The following is a 23,933-nucleotide window of genomic DNA, read 5'->3' as shown; positions in this document are numbered from 1 at the left end:
GCTCCTGCGAGTGACAGGTCCGCGTCCGGGCACCACATAACTTGTCCTCCAATTGGCAATGCAGGGTCCTTGGTGTGTTGCAATTTTGCTACAGTGCCTATGTGCCCCGATATGTTGATTACATAAGATATCTCGGCCGACACTGTCACGTCACCCCCACAGCCATCATCAGTCGAAAGGGCATTGAATCCAAGAGCCGACGGCCATCTCCGAGGTTCTCAGGCACCGACCTGTGGATACTCGTTAGTGAAGCAACTGTCGCAATCAACCACGTGAGCGATTTAGTTTGCGACTTGCGCATGCCGGATGGACATGCGGGACGGATGATGGCCGACGCAGATTTGTGCCAATTAACCAATTCTGTCTAGAGACCTAAGAACAATTACCAGCTTCTGCTGATCTACCTATGTGCTGCGTACGATACCAGTCTTCGCCCAACGCTGTTGTTATCAGATACAAGTGCTCCGTGTTTTTATGATGAGTTTTCTCTAAGTTGTGAAGACTGGCGCGGGCCTTCGTCCTAGGCGACTTCCTCGACCATCTTTCCGGACTTGAGTCCTCCGGGAACAAACACCTTGCCCGCCGGTCCGCCGATCATCTCCTCCGGCACGGCAACGATGCTGCCCTTCTTGGAGTTGACCCAGCGGACGAAAGCTACATCTGCCTTTGGGGGCTCGTTGCTGGGAGTATCGTTGCCAGCGGCCTGGCCCTTGCCCTTGGTCTTGGGTGCCTGCTTCTTTAGAAGCTTGTTGATGGTTTCCATCTATGCTTGCGTTAGCTCTCGCGCTCAAATACTGTTTCAATACCAGGGAAAATAAGCATGTTACCTTGACTTCTTCGTTGCGCTTCTCAGACAAGTTGCGTCGACGACGAGCCATTTCCGCTCTTCTCATGGAAAGCTCCTCCGCTGTGAAGACCTTCTTTGCTTGAACCTCTGTTACACAGTTAGCGCGTCTTCTCGATCTCGTCAGTAGGCATATTAATTACCATCCGAGAGCTTCATATACTGCTGAGGCTCTTCCTCAAAACGAGCACGTTGTCTCCTCGTCATCTTAGTCAAGTCCGGCGTTCCCTCTCGGCTGCCAAGTTCACTGTCTTCCTCACCCTCGGCATCTGCGACCTGAGTTTCGTCGGCAACTTCAATCTCCTCCTCTTCACCTTCGGCATCTTCTTCCTCACCCTCGGCGTCCTCTTCTTCGCCCTCAGCGTCTTCCTCTTCGTCTTCTTCGTCCTCCTCCTCATCGTCATCGCCGGCGCCTCCAACATCGATGCTCATGTCCATCGTGTTCTCCGGGTCACTGACTTCAATCTCACTCAACTCCTCCTCATCGTCGTCATCATCCTCGATGACTCTCGCCGCCGCCGGTCGCCGAGGCGTAACCTTACCAGCTTTCGGCAATGAGATTTTGATTGTGGGAGCCGCAGGGGTGTCCATGTCAGCGTCGCCATCGGCATCGTCTTCGCCCTCGGCGTCGACATCCATGTCGTCCTCATCGCCATCAGCGTCCTCATCGTTGGGGTCCTCCATCTCCTCGTCCTCATCCTCTTCCTCCTCACTGTCGGACTCAACTACGTAGCTCTTCTTGGGACCACGGTTGCGTTTTCCAGCAATGATCTCGCTGCCTCCAAACGAGCCCCGGCTGTTTACAGAGATGCTGTTTCCGGTGGAATTCCTGCCTCTGCTGGTTGCCTCACGAAGCTTATTCGCGGGAACTTTGACGGTAAGGTTGAGGTGCTCACTGCCCGGCGACGAGGGCGGGCCGCGAGACACACCGGAGGTGCGACCCTCTGAGCGGCGAGCTCGGGTGGACATATTGCTGCTTCGTTCGCTGTCGGCCCAGTCAACGAGTGCTTCGGAAGCCTTCTTGGCCGCTGAGCGGCGCGGTCGAGAAGCCATTGTGTGATATGGTCAAGGATATATGAAGCGCGTTTGCGGATTGCTTGGCACCGGGGGATGTGGCTCAATGTGAGTGTTGTTGCGCTTGCGGGCTGGGTGAAGTGTGTGAGGGAGAAAGGATTTTGGGGGTAGGCATGCAACGGTTGTGTTTTTGGGACGATCGGTGGGGGATTTTCCCAAGATTGCGAACGTGGGAGGTTGAAATAAGGTAAGCTCGGGGGGCGGAAGTACAGACAAGGAAGGGTTAAAGGTGAGGTGGCACTGCTGCTAGGAATCTGATCCCCTAGATACGGGAGATGAGGTAAGGCAACGTCTGTAGCAGCGGTAGCAGTGGCAGGCCGAGATGCATGGAAGTTAGTAAAGCGTGCGACTTGCGGTAAGTTTACACCTTTTTTTTTTTTAGACCGTCCACGTGCGGGCGCTTTTTTGTTTTTTTTTGCCTTGTTTTTTGCTTCTGCTGGCCGGCTACTTTCCCTCAACCTCTCTGGATCAAATCAAGTTGCATTCTTGGCGCGCAGAGTGCCGTGCGTGTACCTTGCTCTCCTTGCAGATGTTGGTTTTGGGCCTCGAGGTAATTTGCCGTTTGTTTGCCTCACTTGAGTTGGCAAACTCGCCTCAAGAACGATGTGATATGTGATGAAGAGGTGGTGTTGACAGTAGATGCAGCGCAGAGAAAAGGCTCAAGTCGAAACAAATGTCGCAATTGCGATAGAGATGATGGCTTACCGATTGTTGATACCCCTTCCCGGGATAGATGATAGACGACGGCTAGCCGCAGAATACGCGCAGCGGCAAGTGGGATAATTCGCCCTTCTTCCCCTTTGGTGGCCTATCGCCTCTCGGAGCAGGACCCCAAGCACGACAAGGCAAGGTACAGAGCAGTAAAGTAAGAAGCGGTGGCTGTGAACCAGGCCAAGATGGGCAGAAAACAGGACCCCCTGAACTGAGACTTTCTGGCTATTGGATCTCGTGTCGCCTCCCGCGTCGCTACTCTGCGTTTCTCTCTCCCTCTTCTCAACGCCTCAATGTCTTGCGCGCTTCGAGAGTCTGTCCCCTTTAGCGAATCCACTCGCTGCAGGTCCTCTTTCGAAGGGTTGTAACGCAGCAGATGAGAGCTTACCTTGATTGACCGTGGCTGGAATTGGTTGCTGGGTCTGCCAATCGCTCGGTCGGTGAAGCAAAGCGTCGAGCGGAATGGTCAGAGATCGTCGGTGACAGGAGAGCGACCAAATCGGGTGATGTCCTGGGTTGCTGAAACAATAGATACCTCGAACGATGAACGGAGTACTCGTTGTATAGATGAGACGGATAAGAATGAGATGGCTTCGATATCCAACCCTCTGGCGTGGTATTGCACTTTTCACCAGGCTCACCTTGAGTTCAGCGCGAGGCAAGCTTCACTCTGCAACAGGCGCTGAAGTCCGCTGGAGCACCGGAAGTTGAAAACGGAGACCCGTAATGTGTGGATACCATGGGCACCGTGCATAGTGATGCCCCACATCCCGCCACCCCAGACGCGCTGCAGCTTAACGGTGTCCCGCCGTAACAAGCCAGACGGGCTCCTGGGTCGCGTTTTGGTCGGCTACAGGTGCCCGTAATGAACGTTTCCTTGTACCAACCTCTCCGTTTTCGCGGTACTCCCAGCCGAGGCATGTGGTCATAGGTCCCGAACGCCGATGTTATTCACCACCTACGGAGAATCAGACCGGCTGCTTTCCGGTGATTGACCTCGCGCCGTCCCCAACGTTGGCAATTTCTTACTTCCGCTGAGCTTGTAGAATCATCGAACATGAGCGACTCTGATGACAGCGGCAGCTCGTCAGGCATTCCTGCCTGGCAGCGCGAACAACAACAGAGCGAGCCTCAGCTGGATGTTGAGTCTGAGCCTGCATCGCAACAATCCCAAGAGGATACCCCTACCGATGACAAGCTCGAGGTCGCGCGGCGCTTCCTTCAGGACGACGAAATAAAGGACGCACCAAGAGAAAAGAAGGAAGAGTTTCTCAGGGGCAAGGGGCTGGAGCCTGCAGAGATAGAGGAGCTACTGGGCAGCGGTTCAGCACCAGAACCAGCGCAACAGGTAAACCTCGCTTTTCACTCCTTGCCCGTCGCATAGCGACTAACATGCCCAGACTGCGCGAACAGAACCCGTTGAAGCCGAGCCAGCAACGATCCCAACACCCGAGCCGCACGCTCCTACTCCCGCACCCGCTACCACACAAAACGAGATCTCTCTTCCAAGAACAAACGATAACCCCCCCGTTGTTACATACCCCGAATTCCTCACCAAACCAACCCGCCCACCACCACTAGTCACAGCAAATGGCATCTTGAACACCCTTTACGCCTTTGCCGGCATTTCAACCCTTCTATACGGCACAAGCAAGTTCCTCGTCGCCCCTATGGTCGAGAACCTCAACGAAGCCCGCACAGAGCTCCACGATGCAACCAACAAGAAGCTGTCGGCCATTATCGAGAAACTCGAAAGCACCGTCTCCGAGATCCCCGCCCCCAAGAAGACCGGCGCCGAGGCACCAAAGGACGACGGCACAAGCAGCGACCCGGACGTCGAGGATCCTTCAGAAATGTTCCACCGCGACATCGGCACCCAGACGTCCAACCCCCCGACGCCACCACTAGGCTCCTACATGGACCAGAAGAATGGAAGATGGGGCACCAGTTTAGCTGGACAAGGGAACAATGCTACCGCCGACGCGAAGGTGAAGAGCCTTGCGCAACATGCGACAGAGATCAAAGATAAATGCATCGCCGAAGCGGAGGATCTCGCGCACGTCAAGTCTGAGATGGACTTGCTCAAGGATGATCTTATGCAGCTGGCGTATCCAGCACCTAAGGAGTTCACGGGCGGTCTTTACGGCTTCCGCTCCAACGAGCCTGATGACGAGACCAAAAAGGCCAAGGACAACATCCGACGTATCAAGGGTGTGTTGCTCAGTACAAGGAACTTCCCCGCCTCCGTCAGGTAGGGAGTAATCCTACATTTTCAAAGATGGAGATAAAAGCGCGGTGTCTATCCGTATGTATGTGGAGCGGCGAGCAAAATGTCAGGGCTCGGCATGTGAATGAAGCGTCGTCAGTCGTCAGCCACCAAGGGGGACCTCATACACTCGAACAAACGCTGGAAAGAGAGCCGCTGAGTGCCGTAGTATGATTAGTTGTGTTCTGCTCTGTAATTTGTCATGGGTTGGCTCTGGCGCAACTTTCTAATTCTATGCCCCTTTGTTATGCCAACTTTGTCTTGATTCAGGAGCCCTAATGCTCTGTGCAATGTAGCTATCTCAGCTGTGTGGACATTGTCCATAGGTGTTCAGATACAATATTCGTACAAAACCATGTTCCGTCTCCATGTGAGGCAAGAGTTACACGCCTCGCTGCGCGCGTTCCCAAACCCCCATGATCCCTTTCTGCCGGATCCATACTATAACCTCCTACCATCCTCTGATGTCTCCTTTCTGTCCTGGATGCGTTTGTACGTAGTTTCCTCGGGGATTCGCAACCAGTCAAAGATATTCTTCCATGAGCCAACGTAGATGTGTTCGAAGTTGCGATTCTCCGCTAGTTGCTGTCTCTCGTACCACTCCACGGATGGCGTGAACGTGTACGAGAATACCGACCGTGATGGGTCTCGCCTTGCTACGTCCTTGACCCATTTGAACAGCAGGTTCTCGCAACGACTCGCTCGGATCGGCCTCGGGCTACGAGGCGGATGAAAGATGGTCTTGCTTTTGGGGTCATCTTCCTCGGCAAACAGATCTTCAGTCGGGTCTAGTTCCATGTCGCTGGGGGAACCGGTGTGGGCTTGTGCATCATTCTGAGCCCGCAACACAACCGGACGGAAACCATTCTCTATCAGGTCTTTCTCCTCGGGCATCGTGGCTTGGTCGGGATTCATGCACATGGTCTCCAAGGCATCCAGAGTCGCGTCGAGTGGGAGAATGTCTCCAGACGGTTGTTCACCCCCAAGCCAGACTCTGGTAAGCGGGAGATCTGGATTGTTGAGTCTGCCATGCTCCTCCACAAATTCAATCAAGCGTCGCTGAGCGTGATTCAATCGAGAAATTGGTATTTGGCTTTCAGTTGGGAAATTGATCCTGGCCGAAACATCCCAAATGACAATTTCCGAACCTTCCCAAGGTCTGATGGTTGGGTGCTCTGGTCGATAAACTGCGATCCAGGGATGTCGACCCTCCCACTTATGTTCTGCGACCTGTCCTTGAGGAGTATAGAACAGTGAAATGTAGGTGTTGAACAGCTTTGGTACATTAAGCTCGGGCGTGTGTTTGGGCGCGTGGACTGGAGCCATCTTGGAGTAGAACGGCCACGGAAACTCGAGCCACTGCTTGTATGTTTTCAACTCTCGGTAGAAGTCCCTGAAAGAGTCGGCCGTTGCCTCGACATCTTGATAATAGCCGACCGTGAAGCCGTAAGCTTTGGCGATGATCTTCGGGGGTTTGCCGGTCCTAATATTGCCCATGCGCTTCGAAAGATCCATTAGAAAGGGAGTTATCGAGCGAGGGTCCCAAGAGGCCAGTCTTGTAGTCCCCATGGGCAGTAAACGGTCCACGCTGCTAGGGTCAGCTCCAGGTTGTGCTGCTGGGTTCGGCTCACCCTCAGCAGCCAGATCGCGATCCGTTCCGGGCGAGTAAAGAGGGAGATCTTCGTATTTGATGCTGTGTCGGGCTTCGAGGCGGCGGTCAGTCCCGAGCACGAAGAATTTCCGGAACTGGTCGTATCGAGTCTGTGACCAACAGCCGAACCAGTTCACCAAGCTTTGCTCGTCGTTGGCGTCGATACATTCTGGAGCAAAAATGATCGACTCGAGCTGTTCGTCAGCCTCAATGCTTTCCATGAAAGATTGCCGGAAACTTTCGACCGCTGTCCAGGTCTCAAAGCGAGCCATACAATCATCATAGCCAAGTCCTGCTTTCTCTACGGAGTCTTGTGTACTGCCTCCGGCTAGCATGCTCCTCATCTGGTCCGCCCTGTCCAACGCAATACCTTGAAGAAACTTGGATAGACTTGCGGCTGCCACGATCTTCGTATTGGCACTAGGCTTTGCATGTGTCTTCCTGTACCAGTCAAAGAGTTGCAAGGCACGCTGCGGCTCAGCGACGAGGAAGCTCGGGGTGACGAGGATCGCGCTACCGTGCGGAAACAGTCTTGTTAGTTCAATCGCACCGACCTCGGTTATGTCGTGTGCAGAACGAATGGACGGATACGCTGGACGCAGTCGAAGAGACTCGCCGAGGCACCAGAACGTGTGAGCGGGCTTTTTGTTGACGAGAAGCTTCAAAATGCTGGGATAACGATGGATCACGTCGACGGTTGTTTCGTGGAATATGACAACGCCATGGTTCGCAATCTTTGGATCTATGAAGGCTCTCCAGTCGCCTGATGTCTTTGACGAAAAGACGCGGCAGTGCGGATTTTCCATATGAAGCCACTCGCTTACAGTATCGAGCATTGCTTCTCTGGATGGGGGAAATGCCAAATAGAAGTTATGGCGTACGTCCTTCAAGCCAGTTGGCATGAGCCGATGGTAGTCGAGGCCAAGCAGGGTTTGTAGAATTGACGCGCGCTTGTCTGTCAAGCTCGACGCAATGGGCCTCTGTTCCGGGATAGGTTTGTGATGTGGTTTGTATATGAGATACCTGAGGGCGACGTCAGACGGGCTTGATTCGTAGTTCAGGTCATCGACCTCTTTCATGGCAGAGTTCCATTCGTCACAGCTCGCAGGATAAACAATGATGGAAAAATCCTCATGTAGGCATGCGGCCCCGAAAGATCCCACTTTAAGTTTTTCAGCAGCGCTTTTGATCGCGCCTTCCCCTTCGGACGATATTGCCTTCACAGCTCCCTGAGATAAAACTCGCTCAAAGAGAACTGGGCGTTGTGCAACAAATATGCGAACGTGGAAGGTGGTGGAGAATTGCAGGATGTCTTGTGCCTCCACTTCAGAGTACCATTTCTCAGGACCGATGCGGAGATTATCGAAGGTCACCTGAATTTGTTTGCTTCCTCTTGGTCCCATCTCAATGTTCTTGTCCAAGCTGTGCATAAACGTTTTCCCTCTGTTTTGATAGTCCGCGATAGACAGCTTCTTTAGAGTAGGCTGCACTTGTTGAGGCTCGAGAGGCTGGGGTTGATGAGATGTGGTTGGTTGAGGGGGAGACTTGAGCCGTTTTGGTCGGCTAGTTGGAGAACTATTAACGTCCATGTCCTCAGGCTCATCAGTAAAAGGGATTTGAGGGTCCCACTGAACAGATTTCCTCTTCTTCGCTGGCGGACGCGATGGCTGCGACTGCTCTGAAGTTGAGGGAACCGCTTCCGATGCCGTGATGCTCGACTCACTCGCAGACCTGGGGGCAAGGTCATCAGCTGGGCGCTTCAACACTGATTTAGGCTTGGCGGTTGCGTTGCTGGTGTTGGACTGAGGTGGAGGACCGCCGCTGATGCTGAATAGCGTAGACGGAATAATAGGCGGCGCTTGATCAGCCTTGTCCCGTCCTTGCAATTCAGCTTTCCTTCTGATACGGTGGTTGGTGAAGGCGCGGGGGGATTGATTCGTGTCGGCCGCATTGTCACTCAATCGGGATCGCACGCGAATGGGCTTCCCGCTTGTGAATATATTGCCTGCGGCCTTCACCATTGTTCTCGCGCCCGGTTGAGTCTTTTTGGCCGTCTTGGCAGGCTTCGAGAATTTTGAAGCGAGGGTTGTGAGGCTTCCGGTTGACTTGGTACTGGAAACTCTTGTCACTGTGGGTTTCCTTGCAGTGCCTTGATACCCAGTCGGTTTTGATACAGCGGATGCTGTCGGCGGACGTTGCGACGCCAATGCGGGCGACTTCTGTTTGGTCGGTGACTTTGACTTTTCTCCTGATGAGGCCCGTTTGCGAGGAAGGGATGCATTTCTCTCGGCTGCTTGCTTTAGCGACTGTTTGGGCCGGTCCTCGATCGAAGGGAGAGCTTGATCGATCTGCCGTTTTGATGTTTTCGGAGGAGGGAGAATGTCGTTGAAATCGTCTTGACTGACATCGTCGTCGCTGGAGTAGTAGTCCTCTTTTGATTCCCCTTCCCATAGAGTAGGCCGTAGGCTGCGCCGAATGCGTAGGCGATTGCGTTCTTGATGCCGGTCGAAACGATTCCTCTGGAAGTCCTCACAAAGCTCGTACCAGCCCTTGATGTCGAACTCTGGCTCGTCGCCACGTCTTTGCTTTTCTTGCGTCGCTTTCCACTCGTCCAGCAAAATGCTTGACGCGTTTTCAGGCGGCTCCCACGTGGCTCTCTCAAGAGGATATCCTGTCCATTCTACCAAATAATATTCTTTACCATCCTCAGTCGTTTGGTAGAGAATCTGTTCCACCGACCATTCCTCGTCCGAATCATGTTGTGATTCTAATGAGGACGTGATGGAGATGTCGTCGTCGTCTTCGTCGTCTTGCTTGATGGGGCTGCTCTGCGGTCGAGGGGAGGCCTCGTTCACAAACAAGCCCGTAGTACCCATTGCGAATTCAGGGCACGGAATTCATCGCATCTTCGAAACGGAAAAAGCGCTTTGGTCGGGTGGATGGTTGCGTTGGCACACGTGCGTAATGCAAGCTGAGTTGACAGACTTGCAGGACCTCGTTTGTTGAGAATAGCGCAACGAGTGTGATTGAAAGGCCAGAAAATCGAAGATCCCAATGAGAAAAGACGGCTAACCAGACGCAGTGTGGCGAAAAGATGGAAAAGTTGACAGCAGGAGTCCTGGGGGTGTGTTAAGACTTTGTGATTTCTCTTCATCGCGTAGGAAAAAGGAAACGTCGATGAGACTGCCCCGGAAATGTCACCGGATGAGCCGTTACAAATCGTTCACTTACCGGCGAGTATCGTTCGTCGTGGGGTTGACCGTTTGAGTGAGGTTGGATATGTGTGCGAGTCTGGAGAAATAAACAAACGGGTGCTGATGAGAGCAGCCCTTAAAGTCCAAGGTATCTCGCGTTGAGCCGTACTTATCTGAGTGAGGATGTCGGTTATTGAGATGAGGCAGGGACGATACGCACAGAGGCTTTTGGCCCGTGCTTTCTGTCGCCGGGTCTGATGGGGCCCAAGGAAGAAGGAGGGGCCTGACAAGTGCCATCTTAACGGGAAAGCGCAATCTTCCCCATGCTACTCGGTAGCTAGGTACTTATACGAACAAGAGCTCGACGGATCGTGCTACCTCATTGACGTAGAGAGCTTTAAAGTTGTTTAACCCCAAGTTCCTGGTCTGGTCGACATGTTCTTTTCAACGCCGGCTGGGTGGGTTTTTTTTTTTTTTTTTTTTTTTTTGTCTCAAGTGGCAATTACTTACCAAGGACAGATAGGTAGGCAGTGGCATGCAAACATCATGGCATGTTTTGGAGCATGAGAAAGCAGTCAAAACAGGGGACCTTACCCATATGATTTGTGTAATCCGAGTCTCTCGGCTCTTTTGATGATCACCTGCGGGCATGTCGACGGAAACAAGTCTGTTACTATCCCAGCTCGCGAACATGCGGGGAAGCAAGCTTACAGGTAGAGACGACCTATTTGCGAGATAGTTCTGCATCCGAATAGAAGAGCATCACCTCAGTCGCCCAACCAGGTTTGTGGCTCTACGAAGGTCATCCGGCGCTATCAGAGCACTGCCGCCTTGCCTACGTTTCTCGTCTTACCTCATAGAAGACGTCAGAGTGTGAGATGTGATGCGAAGCATTGGAGTAAGTATAAGTACACCAAGCTCCGGTGCGGGCAGGGAAGACGTTTCTCAGATCGGGCCACGGGTTCGGCACACGTGATCCTGGATATGAAACGCGACACTTCCGGATACCGACGGCGGAATCCCATCATGGACACTGCATTTGACCATATCTCAGATACCTTAAACAGGTTCTTAGGCAGCCAGACGGGACGGAGAGGGAGAAACAGACAGATGACGGCTGGTGGTTGGTGCATGTTCTGCGGTGGTGTGGCTCAGCGGGTTGTCTTTCCGGAACGTGGAGGATCCCCCTTCGACGCTGATGAAGGCAGGCAAAGAACCAGGGAATCTGAATAGGCACCTACGTGCGGATGGAAGGCATTGTAGCTAAGAAGGTCGTCGTCGTGCAAAGAGATGGAGTGACCTTTCTTCCTGGCCAATCCCCCTCTCCACAGCCCGGGCATGATTCTACATAGGTAGGTAGGTACGCAGGGAGCTCCTCATTGATGATGTTGACAACGTCACCTGCAATGCCTTGTTCTCTTTGAAATACCTGGGTAAACATCGCCGCTGTTCGTCTTTCTTCTCCCCCGGTCAGTCTATTTGAGGGACTTGTAAGCCTGAAGATACATTATATCCCATTGCTTCGCTTAGACATCTTCTTCCGTCTCACAAAGGTGCTTTTGTGCTACAGCAGCCTCCCTGATTCCTCGAGCGCCCCGGTGTTCTGTCTGCTCCATGCCTTGGTGGACACCGCAGCCCTTTTCAGCGCTGCCCCGTCCCTTTCCCCCTTTGCCCAACTTTCCCTTTAGTGGCTGACAACCTCCAGTACCCAGCCCCAGCCAATCCCAGTGACCCAAAGCTGCTGCGCCGACACCATCATCCAGCAACCTTTGCTGCCTCACCTCCACGCTCCTACCTACACCTGCACCTGCACCTGCACCTAGACCAACCTGCACAGTCCACCTTTTCTAGGTACCTACTCTCCAGTGTTCTGTTCTGGTTCAGTTCTAGGCCCGTACACCTTGCCTTCGCCTCAACTCAACTGCTTTATCTCTGGAGGCCGCGCACACCTCCATCGAGCCGCAGAGTCCTGGTTTCGCATTACCAACTATTCTACATCTCCAGCACTCGTCCACCGCATCGCATCCAAACCGTCAACATGGCCAACGACGAATATGACGTGAGTTCTGCCATCCGTAATCGTCCATCGTCCCCTTGGACCCCTTGGACTGCCACTCACCCCTCTCTCCCTCTAACTCTCTTCCCCCTCCTTGCGCTAACCTGTCGCCTTCGCAGTTCCTCTTCAAAGGTGCGCCGACGACCACACGACCTCCCGATCCCATCGCGAAATGGCCACGACGCCTCCGAGTAGCAAGCTGACATTTCACCCCTTCTAGTGGTCTTGATTGGAGACTCCGGCGTCGGAAAGTCCAACCTTCTCAGTCGATTCACCCGCAATGAGTTCAACCTGGACTCCAAGTCGACAATCGGCGTCGAGTTCGCTACCAGATCCATTCAAGTCGACTCCAAGACGATCAAGGCACAGATTTGGGATACCGCCGGCCAGGAGCGATACCGCGCCATTACCTCCGCCTACTACAGAGGAGCTGTCGGCGCCCTCCTTGTCTACGACATCAGCAAGCACCAGACATACGAGAACGTCACGCGATGGCTGAAGGAGCTGCGGGATCACGCCGACGCAAACATCGTCATTATGCTTGTCGGAAACAAGAGCGATTTGCGGCACCTGCGAGCCGTGCCCACAGAGGAGGCTAAGTCCTTTGCCAGTACGTTGCCGTGAACGACCAAGAAACGCATCGTGAACCCCTGGTTGGCTGACATGAGTCTTAGGCGAGAACCACCTCTCCTTCATTGAGACGTCTGCCCTCGATGCCAGCAACGTCGAGCTCGCATTCCAGAACATCTTGACCGGTGCGTTGCTTTGCCCCCACCCACGCAAATGAACTACAAAACACCCACCCCCTGAATTGACCCGCGTTCTGACATGGCTCCTTTCTTCCTACAGAAATTTACCGAATCGTTTCGAGCAAAGCCCTCGACTCGGGCGACGGCGCCCAGGCCTCGATCGGAACCGGTCCCAGCATCGCACTCAGCAAGCCCGCGGATGACAGCGCAGAGAAGAGCGGCAAGTGCTGTTAGGCATCTTGCCCCCCACCCCTGGAAACTTCCTTCTTCACGGCCTTTCGCAGGGCTGCTACGGTCGATATCATGGCGTCTCTTATATGCCCCGGAATCTGTACGTCACTTGGTCAAGGAGGGGTTGTTGCATCGAGGAATGACTAGGAATCCAACGAGTCTTTTTATGATTTCCGAGGGGACGGAGTACAGTCTCGGCCTTTCCTTTTTTGTCCGTTATACGGCTCAGTGCGGCCTGTCTGGGATTTGACGTTTCTGACGATCGCTCTGCCATGCTTACGTAGTTGAATGAATCCATCTTAATGCCTTGGGGTTGCTCTCCGTATGCTTCCTGATGTGAGATGGGGGGTCGAAGACATCGATCGTTGCACGGCGCTACCGCTTGCTTCTACGCCTCCTTGTAACGGAACGCACACCGAACAGCAGAGCCTGGGTTCACGATATTGCAAGGGACGCATGGGTCGCGTCTTTGGCCGCGTGAGCTTGAAGGGGGATGGATACTCATTTTGTACACTACAGCCTGTTCTGACGTACCCTGCCCACACCCACAGTACTGACTGGCATGTGCCATGACTTGACATTGCGATCCTCACAGTTCCTAAATGCTCCCCCTGAGCCGCCATAGGTCTGTAAAGAACCAGTTACTGGAGCACTCACAATGCGAAGGAACACCAAGGGTTCCGTACAGTCGAATAGAATCTTGCCATTGCATCTTGTACGTAGGTAGGTAGCAATGACAGCACGCACAATGAACGGAAGTGGGCTGCAAGCTGCTGCGATCCACAAACTTTCTTCCCCCCCAGGTGCAGCCCGCTCGGTCTCCTGGCGCGAAGCGCACCCTTTCCCACAGGTAGTCTAGCGCTCCTCGCATTTGCTGAGGCGAGGTGAAGCAGGGGGGTACACCCCCGCCCCGCTCGGCCACCAGCGATAAGCCTTATCTGTCGGAGAAAGGTAGCCTCCGGCAAAAAAAAAAAAAAAAAAAGTCTGGGTCGCAAAGATCGAAGAACGAGTTGAATACAGCTTTCTGCTACCCTACCTGCTAACTCTCAGAAGGCTTTGCGACCGCGATTTGTCTCTCACGCCGCCAGAACTTTACGGGGAGCTTTGGAAGGACTTTGCGACTAAAGAACCGAATTTTTCTGAGCCGGAATCCCTTTTCATCGTCCGATTGCCCCTCCCTCGCAGCGACGCGGTTGATCTTCCTCGTATCTGCGATCGCGATCGTCTCGACGGTTTTGCACCAACAAGCAAGCTCCTCGAACCGAACTCAACCCCTTGAATATAGATCCTTCGACACAACTGCAGTCAAAATGGCGGCCGTCTACAAGAGCTTGTCGAAGAGAACCGACCAGAAGGAGGCAGCGCCGGTAGATGGAGCTGTGAAGAGCGTCAACAAGCAGCGTGTCCTGCTGCTTTCAAGCAGAGGCGTGACGTACAGGCAAGTTCAAAGATACATTACACCCTCTGGATGTCATCTGAGCACTTGCTGATCCTTGACTGTCTAGACACCGACACCTGCTCAACGACTTGGCGACGCTGATGCCCCACGGAAAGAGGTAAATTCGGCACGGATCATCTATGCAACTGGAATTTTGGGCTAAGCTTGGGCTAGAGATGTGAAATATGACAAGAAGGGAAACCTCAACGGACTCAATGAGCTGGCTGAGTTGTATGCGACCTGCTTTCCGAACGTGCGCCGGGGCAACGAACGCTGACAATACCTCTCTAGGTACAACTGCAACAACATCGTCTTCTTCGAAGCAAGAAAGCACAAGGATCTTTACCTCTGGATGGCAAGAAGCGGCAACGGATGCAGTATCAAGTTCCATGTTCAGAACAGTATGTTTGCTGTCTAAATCAGGTCCGAGGCGGCAACTGACATGCTTCTAGTTCACACGATGGAAGAACTCAACTTCCCAGGTATGAACTCATGCTGTTGAATATTTTCCTACGCCCCTCTGTTCTCTTGCCATTCTGCCCACATTTGAGGCGCATGGAAGATCACTACATAGCATACTAAGGTGGGATCATGCTAATATCGTCGAAAGGAAACTGCCTCCGTGGTTCAAGGCCGATTTTGTCGTATGTTCTCCCCCCCTCTCCCCTCGGCAACCATCTCCTCGTCCCACAACGACTGACAGAGTACTTAGCTTTGACCAAGCGTTTGAGAATGATGCTCATTTGCAGTGTATGTTTAGCTCCTTGCTTTTGGGTGCTCCGGACTGACAACATGGCAAAAGTGATGAAGAAAATGTTCATTGCTGCTTTCGGAGTGCCTCCTGGGGCGAGAAAGGCCAAGCCGTTCATTGATCGTGTAATGAGCTTCTCGGTGCTGGATGGCAAGGTGAGATCTGCCCGCCGAGAACTTGCGTCATCTTGACTAACGTAATTGCAGATCTGGGTCCGGAACTACGAGATCCAGGAGAAGGAGGGCCAGGAAGACGATGGAGAAAAGACTGTGACCAAGGGTGGGAAGACGATTTCCACCTCTCTGCAAGAAATCGGCCCCCGCTTCACCCTCACGCCTGTCGTCATTGTAAGTTGACAACGTCCCGAATACAGTTAGAGAAGTGCAAAGCTGATATCGTTTGCGCGCACGCAGTTGGAGGGGGCTTTTGGAGGGCCAAAAATCTTCGAAAACAAGGAGTATGTCAGCCCCAACCTGGTCAGGTCTGATATGAGAAGGAAGAAGGCGGTCCGTCACACGGCGAGGGCTGAGAAGGTTGTCGAGCGGATGTCCAAGAAGGGTGACCTTGGTCTTCGATCTACAGGAGGCAAGCCGGCGGCCAAGGATGAGCTGGACACCAAGACTTTGTTCGCTTAATAATGAGATATCCACCTTCTTCTTGGGAATGATTGCGGAATGGGAAAAAAGTTGTTTGTTTTGTAAACTAGTTGTCACAACGACTGGAAGTCTTGATGATTTCAGGACTGTGTTAGTCCAAAGTTTGCAGTGATTGGCCGGTGAGTCTCATAATAAGGTGCCCAAGCTACAAGCACTGATAGCGATAAAACACCCCCGTCAATTGGCGCTGACGCCAGCCAGGGGCGGGAACCCACTATGAACCGTACCTGCCTTCTAGAGTCACTCCGGGCCGACGTTTAGGTCAGCAGGCAGGGGCGACCTGCATGTCCTCTGCGTCACCGTCGCGTCCAACCTCCGTCCGTTGCCTTTGACTCCTTTGCTCTCGCATCTTCGAGTCGCACTTGATCTTCCCACACCGCGGCCCTTAACTACCTAGGCAAGGCTTATCGGGAAGCACATTGGCCTACATCGATGACAGCCTCTCCATCGAGGTAAACAATGCCAGTCCGCGTCCTCGCCGTCCTTGATAGCCCCAACGCCGGGGTGGTTAGAAAATAGGCCATTCGATCTTAGACCTCGCCGGTGAATTGATTCGCCCGCGAGGTTCGACGGAGGTTTCGTCGCCTCTATTCTATTAATCTCATTTCCTTGGCTAGACCTTACTCGAGTCTACTGGTAGAAGGTTCTTTCACGACGGCCAACGAGACGATAAGCTCTCGTCTGCCCTTCTGGTTGTGGCGTCCGTCTGCAATCATTGCGACCCAGGATACTGGTCACCAAGATCCAACGAAAGGGTCACACACAAAGCATAATGCTGCAAATCACCGGTGAGCTCTACCACATCTGAACGATGTAGTCTTGTTCTAATGTCCCAGCAGAATCCAACCGTCTCATTGCCGCCAACGGCGTCTGTTTGTGCCTCTGACACATCGAGTTCACTTTTGAGAAACAACCCCATTCGATCAGCAGTTCACAGCAATTTGTTACCTCAATTCATCCGATTGCTTTCTTCGTCAACCGGTGTATCTTTGTGGTGTTATCCGCCTTATCACCACTTACTTCAATCACACCCCAGACGCTAAGGCGAAACCCCGTTCACCAACGTCTTCGTTTCAGCAGTCTAGTCGTATCTGCTTCGATGCTGCCACTGAATTCTGAACGACTTGTGCGATTTGTTGAGCCCCCGAACAATTCAGTCGTCTCCTCGCCATCTATCAGACAGCATCGTCATCATCATAATCCACGAATCACCTCCACTCCGCGCTGCGGTACGTATTCGAGATGGCATCCAAGTTCTCATCCCTGTTTATTGCATCCCAGCTGCAGTTGGATGCTGAGCGCAAGGTTTCCGATGATGGCGGCAAACTCGAGGGTCTGGAGGGCCTTCCACTTGAGATTATCTTCGACATTTACCAGCAACTTGACGTTCGCAGCATCTTTTCTTTGGCAAAAGTCAACACCCTGTTCCATGGACTGCTAAAGAAGAACAGGGCAGTCATTCTGCTACCAGTTTTACAGCGGGAGTTTAGTCCATTTGACGAGCTTCTCCAGGTCTACACGGCATCGGATCAAGATTTAGGCCAGCACGGTGACACTTTCCAGCCCCGACGAGTAGTGTTCAGGCGCTTTCCAGGCGACGTGTCAGGAGTTACTCTGTCACAGGGTGGCATCCGTTCGGATTCTGCGCCATCTCCCGAGCAGGTTCTGTTTACCAGAATTCTCAATAACGGCAAGTCGCTGTCTGCGACTACACTACCGGCCCCACGATCAGTCGCCGTCAATGACCGTGATTTTGACTCCTTGCTCAAGTATTGCCTAGTAGTCAGACGGTGGGAAGAGCTTTTTCCTCAACTTCACTGGTTTTCAAACCCAGAAGACTGTCGTCAACTCAAGGATACAGAAAAGTTCAGATTCCGCAGGGCTCTCTACCGCTGGTGGCTGTACGCCTTTTACTTTCACGGCGAGCTTCCTCGACCTAGAGGTGGCCATCCTGAGGCATTTGTCAACGACGTACGAATCAGCCAAATGAGACTCTACCCTTCGACGGAGCTGATGGAGCTGAAAGACCTTTTCACCTCTGTGAAGCAGCTTGTGCGACATTATGTTTATCCAAACCTAGAGCAAAACCTGGAGCCTGTATGCGACTCCTTGAATGATCTTCTGTGCCTATTGCTGACACCGTAGCTGCAGATCCAAGACATGAGCTCCTTAGATCGAATGATTGAGAACACCATTCGCGAGCGAATCGTAGATACCTACGCAAAGCTCGACCCGCGAGATCTCATGTTTTACTTTGAAAATCTGTTCAACTATCCTAGGAAGCGTCTTGTAACGGATGTGAACCTTAGGCACCCCAACTTCTCTCGAGATCAAGAATCTCTCGAGGCAGCCGTGCAGGCCGTAGTGGATGAGCGCCCGTGGCTCTACGAGGTCGATGACTTGAGTACTGTGGGAGGTATCGTTGATGTCAACAAAGAATGTGAGGATCGCCTCAACAATGACGGTAGTCATGACGGTGCGATCCCGGCACCCGGAGCTTTTCAGCGGCCACTCAGCGATTGGGCGCCTCCTGGAGATGATGGCCGAACTCTTGCTGAGCGAGATCATTTCCACCGGTACGCGCGGCGCGTGTTGGGCAATAACTTAGACTAGATTCAGCAGAGATAGACTCTGGCAGTATACATGTGTTTCTCTGCTACACTCATGCGCGCTGCGATGACTTGAATATCGTGTCATTTTGAAAGTGTCTGATGAAATGAGTAAAGATGGGGCCTGGGGAGTGCACTGATCCAACTTGCCTGAAATGGGTGCTCCATACCTTAGTGTACGGTGTGTCTTAGTACGAGGCTGCGGTTACAGGGATGCTGCTGTGCTGTGGCGGGTGCACCCTGCAAGGCGGCAGGCTTGTGGCCAGCTCCCGCCTCGTCAGTGGCCCAAGCCTCCCATCTTGCTCTCACTCACACCCGGCCATCCATCTATTAATCCTCCTATACAACGGTCTTTGCGCAACAACACAGCGTCTCTCTGCTGCGCATATTCTGCCGCTGGATTTATGATTATCCTTCCAGACTTCTTCGATTCGTCTAAGTCGGCAATCTTGACAGAACGGGGCCGCGCCGGTGTAGGTCATCTTGCGCTTGCTGGCAGTTCTCAAGCAAACAAGCCCCTCGACCTCTCTGTCGCATCCTCGACATCAGCCATTGTCCACCCAAGATTGGTAAGTGATGTTATCGCGCATGTTACCCATCAATAGAAGGAAGGAACAAAGGTGAGGGTCAGCCACGGCGCGGCGTTTCGTGACTGAGTGAACAGCGGAGACTGTACGTCTCTTACGGCACCTTCCTGGTCAGCATCTTTCATCCAATTTGCGAAAGAAGAGCCGCAATGCGGCACTCGGAGGTCCCAGTGCTCTCATATATGTCTATCCAGAGTTACTGAACCGCCAATCTGGATGATGCTTCATATTCTGGTTTATCGAGACGTCTCCTGCCTCTCACGCACTCACACATGTTCCTGAAGTACATCATTGTATACTGACTTGCATTAGATATTCGGTCTCTCTGTTGGGAATCGCAATAACAGGCTTTCTCAATTTAGTTTGAGAGACTGCGCCTGCCTGATTCATACTTCAAACGTATCGCCTCAGATAGAGCCCGGCTGCTTTTCTCTATCGATCGTATCACGTCTATTCCAGCGCGCGAAGACCGTCAACGCAGTCAACGAGAGAAAAAGTTGATTTGCATTTCTCACCGCACGCCATATTGCTTGCGCCTCTTATTCCCCTCAAGATTGGTTCTAGATCAGGTTGACCAAAGTCCTAGGGGCTAGTCAACCCAGCCCATCTTCGCACCATGGACGGTGCCGACCCAGACGTCGTCATGGGCGGTGACGACGGGCCATCAAATCACACGCCAACCCCCAACGGTGTCGCCTCGGCTGCGGCTGGTGATCCGAAGAGTGGAAACCCGACGCCATCTGACGAGGAAGAAGAAGAGGATTACGAAGAGTACGATGAGGAGGTAGACGTCGTCGACCAGACCCGCAGACGCGGTCTCCTACCCACGGCGTGTTGCTACGACGACCGAATGAAATTGCATGTTAATGCTGACTTCGGCGCCACCCCTCATCACCCTGAAGACCCTCGTCGCATAGAGGAGATCTTCAAAGCGTTCAAGAGAGCCGGCCTGGTCTACACAGGCCCCGAGGCGAATGTCGCTCAGGTGTTGAGAGACACCCCTACCAAGTACATGTGGAGGATTGGCGCGCGCGAAGCCACCAAGGCAGAAATCCTGACCACCCACACACCCGATCACTACCGCTGGGTCGAAGACCTGTCCCGAATGGACTACGCAACACTGCGAGAAACCAGCAAGCAGTACGACCAAGGCCGAGCCTCTCTCTACGTCGGCAGCTTGACTTTCACAGCGTCGCTTTTGTCTTGCGGCGGTGCCATTGACACTTGCAAACATGTGGTCGAGGGAAACGTCAAGAATGCGTTCGCCGTCATCAGACCGCCTGGTCACCACGCAGAGTACGATCAACCACTGGGGTTCTGCTTTTTCAACAACGTACCTGTTGCTGTCAAGATCTGCCAGCAGGAGTACCCCGCAGATTGCCGAAAAGTCCTTATCCTAGACTGGGATGTCCACCATGGCAACGGGATTCAGAACATCTTCTATGATGATCCCAACGTGTTGTATATTTCTCTTCACGTGTATCAAAATGGAATCTTCTATCCTGGCAAGCCTGACAACCAAGATATCCCAGACGGAGGCTTAGAGCACTGTGGCACGGGGCCTGGCCTGGGCAAGAACATCAACATCGGATGGCATGACCAGGGAATGGGCGACGGCGAATACATGGCCGCATTCCAGAAGATCATCATGCCCATCGCCAAGGAATTCAACCCGGATCTGGTTGTCATATCGGCAGGTTTTGATGCTGCCGCTGGGGACGAACTGGGTGGCTGCTTTGTGACACCTACCTGCTACGCCCACATGACGCACATGCTGATGTCTTTGGCGGACGGTAAAGTTGCTGTGTGCTTGGAAGGAGGTTACAACCTTCAAGCAATCTCTACATCAGCCGTCGCCGTTGCTCGCACCTTGATGGGAGAGCCCCCACCAAAAATGGACATACCCATGCTCAACAAGGATGCGGCAAGAGTGCTGGCAAAGGTACAGAGCTACCAGGCGCCGTACTGGGAGTGCATGAGACCTGGCATCATACCCGTTCCTGATATTCAGGATCTCAATGCCACCAGACTGCATGACCACGTCAGACTCGGTCAACGACAGGACCTCTCGCAAAGACATCAGATGATTCCTCTATTCATCCAAAGGGACCATCTCTTCAAATCGTACGAAAACCAGGTCTTGGTGACACCCGACATTCAATCTGCGCGCCAACTGCTCGTCATCATCCACGATCCGCCAGAGTTCCTCGCCCAGCCTGACGTCATCGACCGTCACCTCGAGCTTCATAATGCATGGATTGTCGACAGTGTATCCCAATACATTGATTGGGCTGTCAATGAAGATATTGCGGTGATGGACGTCAACATCCCTAGCAAGGTTGTGCGGGACGAGGATATGGATCCATACAACCCCAAGATAGCGGACAAGGAGCTCCTTGCTGAACTCCAGGAGCTCTTGAACTATCTCTGGGACAACTACATTCAGCTTTACGAAGACGCAAACGACATCATTCTCATGGGCGTTGGCCGTTCTTACAATGGGGTCAAACAACTCCTCACGAGCCGAGGTATGCACCCTCAATAAGAGGTTTCCCGGTAATCATTGCTAACTATCCTTCACAGACTGCAAGTCACGCATAGCTGGAGTCGCAAGCTTTGTGGAAGGTATGCTGCGCCCAGTTAAGTCTGACGTGGACAACGAGCTTTCGACGTGGTATAAGGACCATTCGCAAATTTACGTGTCTCACGACCACCCCTGTTGGGACAGCGAGGACACAGTTCGCCGAGTTTCTAAGAGGCGCTTTGGTACTGTTATCCGCAGCGAGACGAGTGGTGTCAATAAGATGATGCAGACGCATGCAGCTCAAGTTCAGAGGTGGATGTTAGACAAGCTAGCGGCTCGTCAAGGTGGCGATACAACTGACGACGAGAAGATGACATGACAGGTTTAAGGGGTGGGCGACTAGGTTGGGTGGAATATCTTTGTGGTGTGAATGGACAAGAGATGAGGCAGATGGCACAGTCACAGCTTCTGTCAATTGTCACGGCTGGCGGCAGAGCATCATTTGGCGGATAGGATACCAGGAGCTTCCAGGCTGGGAGGGCACACGATAAGTGAGCATGGAAGTTATTTGTCTGGAGTTTTGTGAGCGCAGGACAGCAGTCAACGACGTAGATTTCTGGTGTCCATAAACCCTGACATGTAACACTGTGCTGCCTTCTACGTGCTTCTGTGTGAGAATGAAATCTTTCACATCGCATTCTTGGTGTATCATCTTGTAAGTCGTTGATTGGCTGATCGTCCGGCGACGCTCTTAACATCCTTGGCTGTCAGTTGAATTCTGCAGCTGTGATTGGCTTACGCTCGGGACGACTATGTGGGTTAAGTGCATGCAGCGCTCGGACTTTCATTGGCCAACATTGTCTTATCCGGACTAGGAAGATGGATAACGCCGTTCTCAGCGTCCGAAGTGGGTACCCTTTCAATTTTCAGGGGCCGATCCAATGTGCTTGCCAGCAACCCTGCTCCATCAGACGTCGGCGTTGGCGCATGTAGAGGTAGCTGACCCTCTCAACACCACGACCGCGCGCATCACGGCTATCACGAGCTGTTGCGAGCGCGTCTTTACTCAAACTACAACACCTTCGCGTCAATCAGGCATCATTGACCATGGATCGCGATCGGCGAAGCAGGTAAGTCCCTTGTTGTTTGTTGTTCACAACTTTGCGGGCTGTCGACCCCAGCGACTGGTCAACGACATCCCCAGGTCTCGCAGACTTGTGTTTTCTGCCTTCTGGGCGAACCGGTCTACTGGCCTGGATTTTTGCCATAGGCTGCCTGCACATGAAGTCATCAAAGCTGCCTTATTGTTTCCTCCTGTATCGCGCTCGACGCTGGTTACGTTGGGCGCAGATGCTCAGAGAGCGAATGGATTCCGCAGCCCTACCCATTGAATTTTATCGCCAAGACATCCCGCCAAGACGTCATTGACAGCTTCAACTTCAGAGTCTTGCTAACGTATAAAATCACAGGTACGAGGACGGCGAGGTCACTAGGTATGGCGCCGGCGAGTCCTGGAGACCCTTCCCTAGAGGGGAGAGGGGCGGAGGAGGAGATCGCTCTCCTCGACGAGCCCGAAGCCCCCTCCGTGACCGTGACAGGGATCGCGATCGTGACCGCGACAACCGCGACAGAGACCGAGACCGAGACCGTGATCGGGACCGCGACAATCGCGACAGAGACAGAGATCGAGACAGAGACAGGGAGAGAGACCGCGACAGAGACCGCGCTCGCACTCCCCCCTTGACCTCCGACAGCTACGTCCCTGGCAGATCTCCTCGCCGCAGGTCTCGAAGCGGTGACCGCTACCGACGCGACCGGTCTAGAGACAGAGATCCGCGCCCGCAGAGCGACACATGGCGGAGGCGGGACAGAACCCGAAGCCCTGTGAGGCGGCCATCGCCCAGACGTAGTCCGTCAAGGCGTCGCAGTCCCATTGGCAGGTCTCCCGCCATCCGAGACGAGCGCAGTGATCGCGCAAGATCCCCGCGCCGCGATAACAGGGACAGAGACAGAGATCGCGACCGCGATCGAGATAGGGAGAGGGAGAGGGAGAGGGACCTTGATCGACGGGACGACAGGTACCGCTCGTTGCCCCCCTTTGCGCAGAGCCCAGTCTCATCCGCTCCCTTTAGAAGACGGTCGCGCTCGCCGTTTGGTGGACGTGACAGGCCCCCGCGTGACAGAACTCCTCCGAGGAGATCACCGCCTCCTCCGGCGGCTAGAGGCAGCTATCGACCCCGATCTCGTAGCACGAGCCGTCGCGGCGGCGAGAGATACCTCGGATCCTCCTACAGACGAGCGTCACCGCCTCGAGATTCCGGCATCTCGTCGGCCATCACGTCTCGATCAGCTTCAGGCAAGTCGTCACCGCATCATCCCTCCTCCATACGAGCACGTTCGCGGCCGCAATCGAGGGAGCGGGAACAGCGGGAGCAGCGGGAACGGGAGCGAGAGCGCGAGCGGGACCCCACACCACCCCTCCAGACCGGCGGCGCTTCTGCCATACCGTCGTCGTCATCGTCCGCGACGGCGCGGGAAGCACCGCCGCCCCCCTCGAACTCGAAGCCTGCCGCCGTCCCCCCTACCGCCGCC

The 23,933-nt window shown here is 53.5% G+C and overlaps 7 protein-coding genes across 7 annotated transcripts; 5 read left to right on the top strand and 2 right to left on the bottom strand.

The window, feature by feature from the left end:
* Positions 1-520: 520 nt before the first annotated feature.
* ies2 (INO80 complex subunit 2) lies at positions 521-1,897 on the bottom strand (the record flags this gene model as incomplete). Its single annotated transcript, XM_037318555.1, has 3 exons — positions 521-763; positions 828-934; positions 988-1,897. 3 exons carry the CDS (start codon positions 1,895-1,897, stop codon positions 521-523), a joined length of 1,260 nt encoding a protein of 419 aa, XP_037183844.1.
* Positions 1,898-3,686: 1,789 nt separating this feature from the next.
* CGCA056_v003297 (uncharacterized protein) lies at positions 3,687-4,884 on the top strand (the record flags this gene model as incomplete). Its single annotated transcript, XM_037318554.1, has 2 exons — positions 3,687-3,977; positions 4,030-4,884. The coding sequence occupies 2 exons, from the start codon at positions 3,687-3,689 to the stop codon at positions 4,882-4,884; spliced, it is 1,146 nt and encodes a 381-aa protein (XP_037183849.1).
* Positions 4,885-5,336: 452 nt separating this feature from the next.
* On the bottom strand, positions 5,337-9,422 carry CGCA056_v003296 (uncharacterized protein; the record flags this gene model as incomplete). The annotated part of the gene is made up of 1 exon (XM_037318553.1): positions 5,337-9,422. The coding sequence occupies one exon, from the start codon at positions 9,420-9,422 to the stop codon at positions 5,337-5,339; it is 4,086 nt and encodes a 1,361-aa protein (XP_037183850.1).
* Positions 9,423-11,778: 2,356 nt separating this feature from the next.
* Positions 11,779-12,779, top strand: RB11B (Ras-related protein Rab-11B; the record flags this gene model as incomplete). The annotated part of the gene is made up of 5 exons (XM_037318552.1): positions 11,779-11,799; positions 11,916-11,928; positions 12,017-12,406; positions 12,471-12,551; positions 12,646-12,779. 5 exons carry the CDS (start codon positions 11,779-11,781, stop codon positions 12,777-12,779), a joined length of 639 nt encoding a protein of 212 aa, XP_037183851.1.
* A 1,307-nt stretch (positions 12,780-14,086) lies between these two features.
* Positions 14,087-15,600, top strand: BRX1 (Ribosome biogenesis protein BRX1; the record flags this gene model as incomplete). The annotated part of the gene is made up of 10 exons (XM_037318551.1): positions 14,087-14,208; positions 14,282-14,332; positions 14,389-14,445; positions 14,506-14,615; positions 14,667-14,696; positions 14,825-14,858; positions 14,927-14,964; positions 15,017-15,120; positions 15,172-15,312; positions 15,379-15,600. 10 exons carry the CDS (start codon positions 14,087-14,089, stop codon positions 15,598-15,600), a joined length of 909 nt encoding a protein of 302 aa, XP_037183852.1.
* A 1,263-nt stretch (positions 15,601-16,863) lies between these two features.
* CGCA056_v003293 (uncharacterized protein) lies at positions 16,864-18,234 on the top strand (the record flags this gene model as incomplete). The annotated part of the gene is made up of 2 exons (XM_037318550.1): positions 16,864-17,718; positions 17,773-18,234. The coding sequence occupies 2 exons, from the start codon at positions 16,864-16,866 to the stop codon at positions 18,232-18,234; spliced, it is 1,317 nt and encodes a 438-aa protein (XP_037183845.1).
* Positions 18,235-19,433: 1,199 nt separating this feature from the next.
* clr3 (Histone deacetylase clr3) lies at positions 19,434-21,720 on the top strand (the record flags this gene model as incomplete). The annotated part of the gene is made up of 2 exons (XM_037318549.1): positions 19,434-21,345; positions 21,401-21,720. 2 exons carry the CDS (start codon positions 19,434-19,436, stop codon positions 21,718-21,720), a joined length of 2,232 nt encoding a protein of 743 aa, XP_037183846.1.
* Positions 21,721-23,933: the final 2,213 nt, after the last annotated feature.

This window comes from Colletotrichum aenigma (assembly GCF_013390185.1).
Source record: "Colletotrichum aenigma strain Cg56 chromosome Unknown KSG_Cg56_contig02, whole genome shotgun sequence".
NCBI classification, from domain to species: Eukaryota; Fungi; Ascomycota; class Sordariomycetes; order Glomerellales; family Glomerellaceae; genus Colletotrichum; species Colletotrichum aenigma.
This window is presented reverse-complemented; position numbering and strand designations above follow the sequence as displayed.